The 11,530-nt window shown below is 51.9% G+C and overlaps 1 protein-coding gene across 1 annotated transcript; it reads right to left on the minus strand.

The window, feature by feature from the left end:
- Window positions 1-1,707: 1,707 nt before the first annotated feature.
- On the minus strand, window positions 1,708-11,300 carry prdm15 (PR domain containing 15). The gene is made up of 24 exons (XM_030101614.1): window positions 11,239-11,300; window positions 10,710-10,749; window positions 10,531-10,624; window positions 9,686-9,839; window positions 9,458-9,610; window positions 9,253-9,361; window positions 9,066-9,119; window positions 8,725-8,967; window positions 8,350-8,583; window positions 8,010-8,104; window positions 7,850-7,937; window positions 7,572-7,739; window positions 7,043-7,137; window positions 6,487-6,618; window positions 5,344-5,484; window positions 5,100-5,263; window positions 4,485-4,564; window positions 4,155-4,274; window positions 3,943-4,074; window positions 3,770-3,853; window positions 3,487-3,662; window positions 3,325-3,405; window positions 2,690-2,911; window positions 1,708-2,615 (listed from the first exon to the last, which is right to left on the minus strand). The coding sequence occupies exons 2-24, from the start codon at window positions 10,738-10,740 to the stop codon at window positions 2,073-2,075; spliced, it is 3,393 nt and encodes a 1,130-aa protein (XP_029957474.1). The 5' UTR covers window positions 10,741-10,749; window positions 11,239-11,300; the 3' UTR covers window positions 1,708-2,072.
- Window positions 11,301-11,530: the final 230 nt, after the last annotated feature.

Below are 11,530 nucleotides of genomic sequence, written 5' to 3' on the forward strand. Positions count from 1 at the left end.
CTCAGGACAATCAGACGTGTTAACATGATTATAAACAAACCCTCCAGGAAGAGGAGGGCTTCAGAAGACCCCCCCCCCCCCCCCCCCCCCCCCCCACCCGGTCTGGACCCGGAGGGGGCAGGAGCGGCGCTCTGCAGGACGTCGTCACGGCTTTATCTCCATCTAGTGGGCGAGGATGCGAAGCAGGAAGTTTGAGTCTCGTCTCTCCAGTCTCCAACACACTTTAACATGTACAGTGTGCAGTGAAAAAAGACATTTATTCCTAGAATCGTTGTTTTAACAGCGATGTGAGTGTTGAACAGTGAACCGGCCTCGAGGCTGCAGCCGATCTAAAGGTTGAACTCTGGAAAAGCAGCGGCTGGATGTGAAGTTCATGTTTGCTCTGCGGGGCTTCGTCCCTCCTCGCTCTGCAGCAGCTGTGTTTGAACTTAATTAAACATTAAACAGCTGATTTCCACGTAGCTGAAGTAGAAAGCCCGAAGAATTCCGCCTTCACCTCCCGCTGAACCTTCTCCTGTGTGTTTGCTTCTGCTTGTGGGTCACACGGTGCAGGATGTAACACACACACACGGGCGTCTCCCCGTCCCGATCACAATGAATGGCTGATCAGGAGCTTTGATAAGACGCCGTTCATCGGCTGTGCTGAAGGAGAGTCGGCCCCCCGGGGCCTGGAAATACTGGTTCAGGCCCTGCATTGTCCCCATTGTGACGGAGAGGCAGGTTTCCTTCTGTCACCGCCTCCGACCACAAACCAAAGATTCTAGACACACTGGTCAATTAGCGCCAGAATAATCTGCAAATCTAAACTAAAATATCTACATTTTCACAAATAGCAGCTAAAATTAATAGAATCTCAAAATAAATCCAGTTTTAATGAAGCTTCCGGTGCAGAATTCAGTGAAATTTGTTCTCATTTTTATAACTTTCTTGTTGATTTGTCGGGCTGGACTGGAGATTCTTGCGGGCCAGTTTTGGACTCCCACTCCTTATGTTTGACATCCCGGATATAACCTGAATCCACCGTGATATTAGAAGCAATCGATCCCGTCTGAAAAGTGAGCGTGTGACTAACATTAATCTAACCCAGTTAATGGGATTAAAGCAGCCCGGCTGGAACGTGAATGAATAAAACCATCCCGTCACACCTGGTGACAGGACGCATTAAAATAACATCAGGCTCCTCTCACCACACGCAGCCGCCCAGGGTCAAAGGTCAATCCCCTCAGGAGCCGCAGATCCAGTTCTTCAGTCTGTTCTCAGCTCATTCATCAATTTTGAGACTTTAAACCAACACTGCGTCTCCGCCTCTGGTAAATATTCACCACTTCTAATGAAAACACAAAGTTAGTAGTTGTGTGTCATAAATACTGACTTTTAGAAAAAAATCCTACCCCATTAATCTTTGGAGACGGCACGTTTTGGGCCAGAGATGCTTAAAATATTGTATTTTTATTATGTTCTAAATCTACAGACGTGGAAGTGGAAACATAACTGCAAATGATCTATTCTCTCTTTTTGGGATCACACTTGTTCGTTTTTGCCTTTATTTTGAATTAATCTGGCCTGTTTTAAATGACTTACTGAGATTTGACGTATTGAGTGGAAATGATCACAGAATCGATGAAAAAAAAAAACAGACGAGGGAAAAACTTTTTAAGTTTCATTTTCTTTAAAAATAACAGTACAAAAAAAAAAAAAAGCTTCCACTTTTCTTTCCAGAGAGGTTAAACAATAATTACAGCATTTAAAAATAAGATTTCATCCGTGGTCCCCCCCGGTGTGAGAGCAGCAGGTCGGAGGGAGACGCCATGCGGGGTCAGTCGGGCTGTAAGGCATCTGAGAGGAGTCGCTTTGGTTTCCCAGGTCAAGGGGGTCAGGGGGGTCGGGGGGGAGGGGGGCGGGGTCACCGATCCCGCCGCGCTCTCAGTCGTAACAGCTACTAGTGGCGATTTAAAAAGAAAGAACTGGAGATGAGTGTCTGGAGAGGCAGCGGGGTGGCGGCGGTCAGAGTCTCATAAAGTCCATCCTCCGGTGAAACGGCGGCGGGAGGCGACCGGCGCCTCCGCCGGCCTTCAGTAGCTGAACATCTGCTGCGTGGAGCCGCCCTGCGGCGCCGCCTGGCTCTGGCCGCCCCGCCCCGGCTGCCCCTGGACGTCCGGCACCTCCCCCGGCCCGGCCTCCGGCACCGGCGCCGCCGCCGGGACGCCCTCAGCCCCCGCCACGGGCCTCCAGGCCAGCGTGGGGGCGTCCAGCTGGTGGCCGACGGGGTTGACCAGCGTGGTGAGGTTGATGAAGTGCGCCACGGACTGCGGCGCCGCCCCCCCGCCGCCGCCGCTGCCGGCGGGCCCCACCGTCTCGGGCACCAGCTCGGCGGGCCGGTTGTGCAGCATGGCGGAGCCGCTGACGGCGTCGAAGGTGACGGTGAGGATGGAGTTGTCCAGCGTGAGCGGCCGGTCGCCCGCCGTCAGGTGGCCCACCGCCACCGGCTGCAGGCTGGTGAACTGGGCGGGGGCGTGGCTGCTGATGGGCGTCACCGTGATGTTGGTCAGCCCCACCGAGCTGCTGGGGGAGGGGGCGGCGGCGGCGGCGGCGCCGGGGTCGGTGAGGACCACCACCTGGAACGCAGCACGCGGGAGGGTCAGTCGCCTGGGAGAGAAGCTCAAGCGGCGGCGGTTCGGCGCCGCTCTACCTGCTGGATGCTCTGCACGGCCGAGCTGGTCTCCGTCTCGTCGCCGATGATCACCGTGTTGAACTCCGTCATGGTCTCGTGCCGCGGCTCGCCGAACTCGGCGTACTCGTCCGACTCGGAGAGCTCCGGCTCGGCCGCCGCCCGCTGCCTCTTCTTGGAGTGGCGGGCCGGCCGGGGGGGCCGCTCCGGCGCCAGGCCGTCTTTCTCCAGGGTCAGGGTGGGCTGCGGCGGGACGGGGAGCAGATCGGCTTACAAACCAGAGACATTTTCAAAACGACGGTTCACTGAAAGGGCTTAAAATAAGAAGGGAAATGCACCAAAAGTTCTAAAGCCACAAAAATTAGGGGAAAAAATTACAAAATGGGTTAAAAAAAAAACTAAAAATGATCCAGATTCAGATGATTCTAAATGAGAATTTGTAAAATAAAAAAAAGGGACAACATGCAGATCTGCTTAAAAACAGCTAAAGAGTTAAAACTGTCTCAAAAAACTGCTGCAAAAGAGTGAAATCAGTAAAGTCAGGTAGAAAACCACCTCGAAGTGAAATTAAATGTTCAACATCCTGAACTGTGACCGGAACTTCAGAAATACAACATGAAAGGCCTCTGGTGGTCCTGAAGGTTGCGGATCTCTACCTGCACGATGCTGATCGACGAGTCGTTGATTGTGGAATTCTCCTGAAGATCGTCGAAGTCGCTGATTCTCACCGCCACCACCTGCAGGCGGGGAGGAGAACAGCGGCCGTGAGACACGGCGGACTGGGAGGGGGGGGGCGGGGTCCAGCCGGCTCGCCTCACCTCGGGGTGTTTGCGCCGCAGGTGGCGGTTCATGGAGGCGCGCGTCGACACTTTGGTGCCGCACAGGTGGCAGGACTGCGCCTCCACCTTCTCGTGGGTCAGGTGCACGTGCTTCTGCAGCATGTACTCCGTCAGGTACTTCTTATCGCAGGTGGCGCACGTCCACGTCTTCCCCACTGTGCACACACACACACACACACACACACACACACACACACAGGTTTGCCGAAACTCTTGGTAAAACAGCTGAACTGTGGGTGAGGAGATGAGCGGCGCCGCCTGCCTGTGTGGATGAGTTTGTGCGTCTCCAGCGTCGTCCTCTCGCTGAACGTCTTCCCGCACAGCTCGCACATGAAGTCTTTGATCCCTGCACACGGCGACACGTCTGTCAGGTACGGCGTTCACGCTCCGGACACACACACACACACACGCGCGAGCGCGCGGCGCCTGCCTCACCCGTGTGTCTCTTGTAGTGTTTCAGCATGTTGACCTTCTGGGCGAACTTGCGGTTGCACTCCTTGCACTCGTACTCCTTGATGCCCTTGTGCAGCTTCATGTGGTGCCGCAGAGCGTGTTTGGTCTTCATGCCTGCGCAGGAGACACGCAGCGGGTCACGCACACGAACACACACACACGCACCAAGACAAGCGAGGGAGCGGCGGGCCGACCTTTCCCGCACTCTGCGCAGAGGTAGTCGCGGTTGTCGTCGTGAACCCTGAGGTGCTCCTTCAGCATGTCCTTCCTGGCGAACGACTTGCCGCACTTGTCGCAGCCGTGGCTCTTCACGCCTGAACGGAGCAGATTCGGTTCACGACACACACACTTTTACAGTTTTCACATCCTGGAACGAAATGGAGCCTGAAGGGTTCAGAGTTCAAGACATATTCTCCATTTTTTAAATGAGGAAATCATTTAGATTATTTGTTCATCCTCAAAACGAGAGAATCAAACCAGGCTTCATCTCCGTGACCTTTTGACCTCATGGGCCGGGGGCTCACCCGTGTGGATGATCTTGTGACGCTCCAGGTTCCCGATGCTGTTGAAGATGCGGCCGCAGATCTCACAGGGGTGGATGTACCTGCAGGACGGAGCCGCAGGTTGGAAACCGCTCCAGGTTTTATGAAATCAGGTGGAGTGAGACGTCTCACCTTCACCGCCTCACTTTTCACAGGTTTGTATCAATAAAGTAACTGTCCACTCTACACAAAGTAAACATCTGATAATGTAGATTGTTAGTACTATAACAATAGAATTTGCAATAAATACAAAAAAAATGTTTTTAGAACCTGAGATTCGATCTTTCAAATGGAAAAAAAGACTAAAATGTCAGTGCTAACTTCTTTAATTCTGAGCCATCTGAATCAGACCCAAACACTTCTTTTTTTTATCTTGAATGTGCACAACGTGCATGTAAACACAATTCTGATATACAGATTGCACATGCTTATATATTCGAGGCAGTGATAGCTTCATTTCAGAAAACAGTAAAACAAAGCTCTTCATGTCTAAATCGTGTCAAAAATTCTGCGGCGTGTCACATTTGTAACGCGAGCGACGTGACACGCCGCAGAATTTTTGCAGGTGGGGGTCACGGCGGGGTCGGAGGCTCCTACTTCTGCACGGCCGGGTCGGGCAGCTGCTCCCTGTGGATCACCAGGTGGGCGTTGTACGTGGCCTTCAGCGCGAAGCGGCGGTTGCAGATGCCGCAGCCGTAGCCGCGCTCCTTGTGCTGCTCCGTGATGTGCTTCAGGTACTCCCTCCCCTTGGCGAAGGACAGCTGCGGGCAGAAGGCGGCAGGGCGCGGCTGAAGCTTCCGGCCGGAGACTCCGTCCGAGCGTCTTCCCGGCGCAGGATTACCTGGCACTTCTTGCAGTTGTACTTGTGGCGCTCGGGGTCGTCGTCCTCCTCGTCCTCGTCGCTGTCGTCGCTGTCGCCGGGCGAGATGCCGATCTTCCTGATGAAGTCTTCTCTCTCCTGCTCGTCCATCAAGGCGATGTCCTGCAACCGACACAGTGTGAGACAATCACTCCAAAATCCACAGATTCTCTGCGGAGGACGACGCAGACTTACAGACAACGCAAGTTTATTTCTGCAGCAGCATTTAGACACAAGGTGCTTTACAAGGAAATAAAAGAAAAGCATGACAGCAAAGGGATCAGGTGAGGATTTATGATACAGATCCTAAAAATAAATGAAACGTATTGTTTGGATGATAGTGTTTTAAGTCCTGATTTAAAAGAAGTGAGGGTATCAGCAGGAATTTTGTTCCACAGCAACCATAATTCTACTATAATAGATTTTAAAATACTTAAAAGATGAATTAACATGTCTCGGTTGATACTTTGTTTTTAAATGAATTATGTATTGCATTAAGAACAGAGCAATTACAACATTAGGTAAAATGTAATAAAAAGGCACTTCGTCCTGGAATCATCCGGTCCATACAGAATCTTGCAGGAAAGAAAATATGATTTTACAGGATATTTTATAAAACAACGCTAGATTTTTATGGGATTTTCTTTGTGAAATATAAGAATTGACAAAAAAAAAAAAATTGGTTTCTTGTTATGTAGCCCCTGCCAGAAGCAGACATCACCACAAAAAACTTACTATTTTGGTTCTCTTCATTATACATAGAAAAATTCAATTTAACACGTAACAAGGGAGATTTCTTCTTCTACAAAAATGACTTTTTAAAACTAAAAGCACGTTTTCAAAAAAGATGCCAAACTATTCAACAAAATTGCACAGTCACAAACTGTCTGCAAACACGTCCCTTTAAACACTAAGCAAAAAGAAAAAGCATTTACCTTCAAACAGAGACATTTAGAAAACTTTTGAAAAACCAGTTTGATGAATCTGCATCGACTAAGATTAAAATTATTAAACTGATCCTGACAGAAAATGGAAATCTGTCAAAAAGCTGCTTTACAATTGAACCACCGCCGTGTGTGTGTGTGTGTGTGTGTGTGTGTGTGTGTGTGTGTGTGTGTGTGAGACCTTGAAGTGCACGTGGATGTGATCCCGCAGCACGTCCACTCGGAAGAACTTGCGGCCGCAGATCTCGCAGGTGTACTTCTTATCGCCGTGAGTCAGCAGGTGCTTGTTCATGTTGCTCCTGCAGGAGAACACCTGAACACACACACACACACACACACACACACACACACACACAGAGAATTATATCTGCGCCACTCTCCTGAGCTCGCAGTGTGAAACTTTGAGCACAGGAAAAAACTTAATCTGAGCAAACGAAAATCTGTTCTGCCCTCAGAAAGTCTGATTTTCCCGTCTGCAGCTGCCTCCATTCACCTACAGTCACTGGTTTTTTCACTTATTTGTTATTAACTGGAGTTTAACCAAAACTTTATTCCTTTATTTTAACTCAGAAATGAAAAAAAAAAATACCGAGACAAAATATGTCAGAATCCAGATTAAACTACAAACAAGTTGATTTAGGGATTTTTTTTTTTTTTTTTTTTTTTTAACAATGCGGTCAGTATCGACCTGATTGGAGAGAATCAGCCAATCAGAAGGCGTCGTGTGCGGCGCTGACCTTGCCACAGATGGGACACGGCGACGGCTCCTTCCTGTACTTGGTGCCTTCCTCTCCGTTGGCCTCCAGCTCCTCTTTCTTCATGTGCTTCGGTCCTGCAGACACAAACCGTTTCCTCACTTCAGCATCACGTTCCTGGTGTGTGTGTGTGTGTGTGTGTGTGTGTGTGTGTGTGTGTTCTTGTATTTCTATCCTTGTCGGGGCCAAATGTCCCCACAAGGATAGCAAAACGTGGAACGACGTGCCTTGTGGGGACCTTTTTCCGGTCCTAAGTAGGAGAAACAGTGTTTTCTTGACCATGTTGTTGTTACTGAAAAAAGTAAAAGTGCAAAAACATTTCTTTAGGGTTAGGCTTTGTTGTGGTGTGGGTTAGGGTTAGGGTAAGGGTCAGGGTTAGGGGCTAGACATGAATGGGAGTCAATGGACGGTCCCCACAAGGATAGAAATACAAGACTGAGCGTGTGTGTGTGTATATGTGTGTGTGTGTGTGTGTGTGTGTTCGTGCGTGTGCGTGCGTGCGCGGCCTCACCCACGCCGTGCCTCCGGTGGTGCTCCTGCATGACGTCCTTGCGGTAGAACATCTTGTTGCAGATCTCGCAGGAGTAGAGCTTCTCGCCGTGCTTCTTCTTGTGCTTGGACAGGTTGCTGTTGGTGGAGAAGAAGCGCGAGCAGATGTCACACTGGAACGTCTTGTCGTCTGCGGGGAGGAGAAGAAGGAAGAAAGGACGGACGGACGGACGGACAGATCAGGCACGTCTCAGAAAGGAGGATTTGAAAAACAAAAACCTGAAGTGATCTTCTCCAAACCTGTGCGGCAGTTGTGGAACTTTAAGGCATTTTCCAGGCGGAAGGATTTCTCACACGTGTTACATTTGTATTTGTACTCCTGGTCGGGCTGCGGGGACATGAGGAGGGGTCAGAGGTCGGAGGTCAGAGGCGAGCTGACTGAAGCTGCGGCCTCACTCACCGCCGTCTTGCTGTGCTTGTAGGAGATGTGCTGCTTCAGACTCTCCTTGCGGCTGAACAGCTTGTCACAGTCGTCACACTTGAACAGCTTGTCACCTGCGAGACACACACACACACATCCACACACACATTCCATGATCACATGCTTGCCTGATGAAGGAGTGTGTGTGTGTATACACGTGTACGCACACCCCAACATGGCTGGAAGACTGCCTGCACGCAACATGGAACAGCTAAATATCTGTAAATCCATTAGACCACTATTTTGATACAAGCACACAACACACTGCAACACACACACGTGCACACACACACAGGAACGTGCACGGCGTTGTGCGCACCGTGGGAGCGGATGTGTCTGTTGAGGTTGCTGCTGTTCTGGAAGACCTTGCTGCAGAGGGAGCAGCGGTAAACCCTCTTGTGCTCTCTGGATTTGTGTCTCTTCAGGACGCCGCCGCCGCCGTCCGGAGCGCTCAGCCGGCCGCCGCCGCCGCCGCCGCCACCGCCGCTCCCCGCTGTGACTGCGGCGGCGTCCGGGGTCACCGGCACCGAGCTGTCCTCTGACGGCTTCACATCTGCACACATCAGGAGCTCAGAGTCACTGAGAGGTCGGCTCCCGGGTGAAGAGCAGAAACGGAACCAGAAGAGGAGAGCAGGTCAGAAATGTAAACAGAAGGTTGCTGGTTTGAATCCCTGCAGCGAAACCCCCCTCTCACCTTTGTGTTTGCTGGCGGCGGCTGTAGCACCGCCGGGTCGCCGTCCCTTCGCCCTCCTCCCCCGGCTGGGCCCCCTCTTGGGGGCGCGCTGGACTTGCGGCGGGCGGCTTTGCTTCTCCTCTTCCTCGTCTTCCTCCTCCTCTTCCTCCACGGGGCCTCCCAGGCTCTCCTCCAGGGGCAGCAGCGAGTCCACCGGCAGCTCCGCCACCGCCTTGATCTCGCCGAGGCGACCCAGCATGGCGTCTGCGCTCACCGGGAAAGGATGACAGTCACTGAAGGAAGAGTGGACCATGTGTGTGTGTGTGTGTGTGTGTGTGTGTGTGTGTGAGAGGAGATCCCACCTGCGTTATCTTCAGCCGCCGAGTGAACGAGGACTCCAGTTTTCTCCGGCGCCTCTGCAAACAGGAAAAACTCAACATTTTAGGACAAACAGAAGCAGCTCATAATCAGAAAAGACTGGAGGGAAGAAAGAAAAAGAGAGAAAGAGAAAGAGAGAACATCGTTTCACATCCTTCCCTCTGATCTCACCTGGTGGAGGCAGCGGCGGCTGCAGCAGCGGCCTCAGCACCGGCTTCTCCATCTTCTTGGCGTAGAAGGCTCCATACCAGACCCTGAGCTCGGCGCCCGGCAGCACGTCCTGGAGAGCGGGCGGCAGAGGAAACGCGTGAGGCGTGGGGCGAGAGGGAGCAGCGGCGGCGGCGGCGGCGGCGGCGGCGGCGGCGGCGGCTGATACCTGCGAGGTGTTGAAGTACACGTCGTCGTCCTGCTGGTACGCCGTCAGGTTCTGGTGCTGGTGGTCGGAGGCGGGCCGCACCAGCATCATCCAGTTACAGTCCTCCTCGCTGCTGGAGTCCAGACACAGAACCACGCCGTCCTTCTGGAAGATCTGCCCGGGAGGCGGGAGGCGGGGTCACAGGGGGGAATCGAACACGTCCCCGACACGGCGGAGCGTCTTCCCCACCTTTAACGGGAACGCTCCCTCCTTCTCCAGCCGGGCGACTCTCCTCCCCTCAAACGGGCCGAAGCGAGTCCTCTTGACCAGCCGGCGCAGGACGAACACCCCCTCCCCGCCGCCGGCCACCTCCCTGATCTCCAGGCTGTTGGGGAGAGACGAGCTGGTCCAGGAAGAGACAACGAAACAGTCAACACAGGAAATCTTTTAAAAACGTGACTGAGAACAATCGGAAGAATCACTTTTAAAACCACCAGAGAACCCAGACATTCAGTTTCAGCTTTGATTTGATTCACCTCTTTTTATTGGGTTATAATTTTCACAATTTTAAAGAAATTAACAGGAAAGTTTTACAAGAAATACACTTAAGCTATTTAAAAAAAGAAAAATGTGATCTACATTTTCCTTAGATTTTACACCCTGCTTCAAAACAACACACTTACATGCATGTGCATGCAGACATGCCTTTCATGACAAAAACAAACAGCACCCACTAGTGGTCCAACATGATAACTGCACTGTTTTCATCATTTCTGCTGTCTCCATGTAAACAGACATCGTTGTGGCAACGTTGCTGACTGAATAGATGTAAAAGGATGTGCTTTCACTTTAAATAATGATGATGAAACTCTTTTTTATCAGGAAATAATGTTATTGAGCAAACTGTGTCAAGTAATGCCGCGGCCCTCATTGTAGTGTTAATTTTTTTTATGTGGGAAAATGAGTTTTAGGCTTTTTCTTGTGATGGACAGGCCACCCAATGACCCAGGATGCTGATTGGTGAATGGATGGATGGATGGATGGATGGGTGAAGGTGAGACCACCTGGACGGCCCGGTCCGTCGGCTCACTCACCGGGCCCGGCTGAGGACGAACGAGTCCTGGACGGTCACCAGAGGGCCGAGCTCCGGACACTCGGTGTCATGGTACTGACCACAGTCCTCGCACCCTGTCACACACATGTCAGAGCTGTCACCACACTGTGCTCCCAGGTTGGAACACACACACAAACACACACACAGATCCATACTCACAGATGAACTCATCTGGTGTGTGTTCAGCCATTATTTCCACCTACAAACACACAGGCAGTTTGTGTCATTGTGAAACAACATCATTTACACCGATAACGAAGAGTGTGACTGAACTTCTTAAGCACACACACCTACACACACACAGTGAGTGTGTATATGTGTGTGTGTTTTCAACGCTGCAGCCACACAAACAACCGGAGCTGCGCGCGGTTCTTGGTGTAAAGCGCCAGGCAGTCCGGCTCAGAGACGGGATCCGGGATTTGAGTCGCTCCCAAACTCTGTCCGGGTTTTAACTCCGATCTGAGCGGCTCGTCTCCGCCACACTGTAACAAAGAACAGTCGGCATGGCGGATGGACCGGAGACGCAAACCCTCAAACCGGAGTCGATGCTTCTCGGCGGCCGGCGGAGCGCGGCGGAGGCGGCGGGAGGCCGCCCGGAGCGCACCGGACAGCCCGGCTGCAGCCCCGCTGCCGCGCCGGGGGTCCGTCCCGGGGCCAACGCGAGGCGGTTAGCGGGGAAACGCGTTACCTTTTCAGCAAAAGACCCGTCATTTATCCAGTCCTGACTCCGGGATCCAATCCGCTCCAGAAACGGCGCAGGACCGGAAAGAGCCGCGCGCGGTGCATTCTGGGAAATGTAGGCGCGGAGACGCGCCGAATCCAAACAGAGAAATTACACAAAAATAATAAACAACTTCAAGATAACTATCCGAATATACGTGGGAAAAGCCAATGTTCCATATGAACTGGAATTTAAAGTCTGAATTATTACAGTAACTGAACGTGTGCTAGCTTGACGTTTTAAAAACTCAGTTTCTCAA

Source organism: Salarias fasciatus, chromosome 10, assembly GCF_902148845.1.
Source record: "Salarias fasciatus chromosome 10, fSalaFa1.1, whole genome shotgun sequence".
In the NCBI taxonomy this organism is placed as follows: Eukaryota; Metazoa; Chordata; class Actinopteri; order Blenniiformes; family Blenniidae; genus Salarias; species Salarias fasciatus.

Coding starts and splice junctions, on each gene's coding strand:
- prdm15 (XM_030101614.1), bottom strand. CDS start 10,740: ATGGCTGAACACACACCAGATGAGTTCATCT. Junction 4,075..4,154: donor CTGCGCAGAGTGCGGGAAAG/GTCGGCCCGCCG, acceptor TCTCCTGCGCAG/GCATGAAGACCAAACACGCT. Junction 2,912..3,324: donor CGTCGATCAGCATCGTGCAG/GTAGAGATCCGC, acceptor GTCCCGCCGCAG/CCCACCCTGACCCTGGAGAA.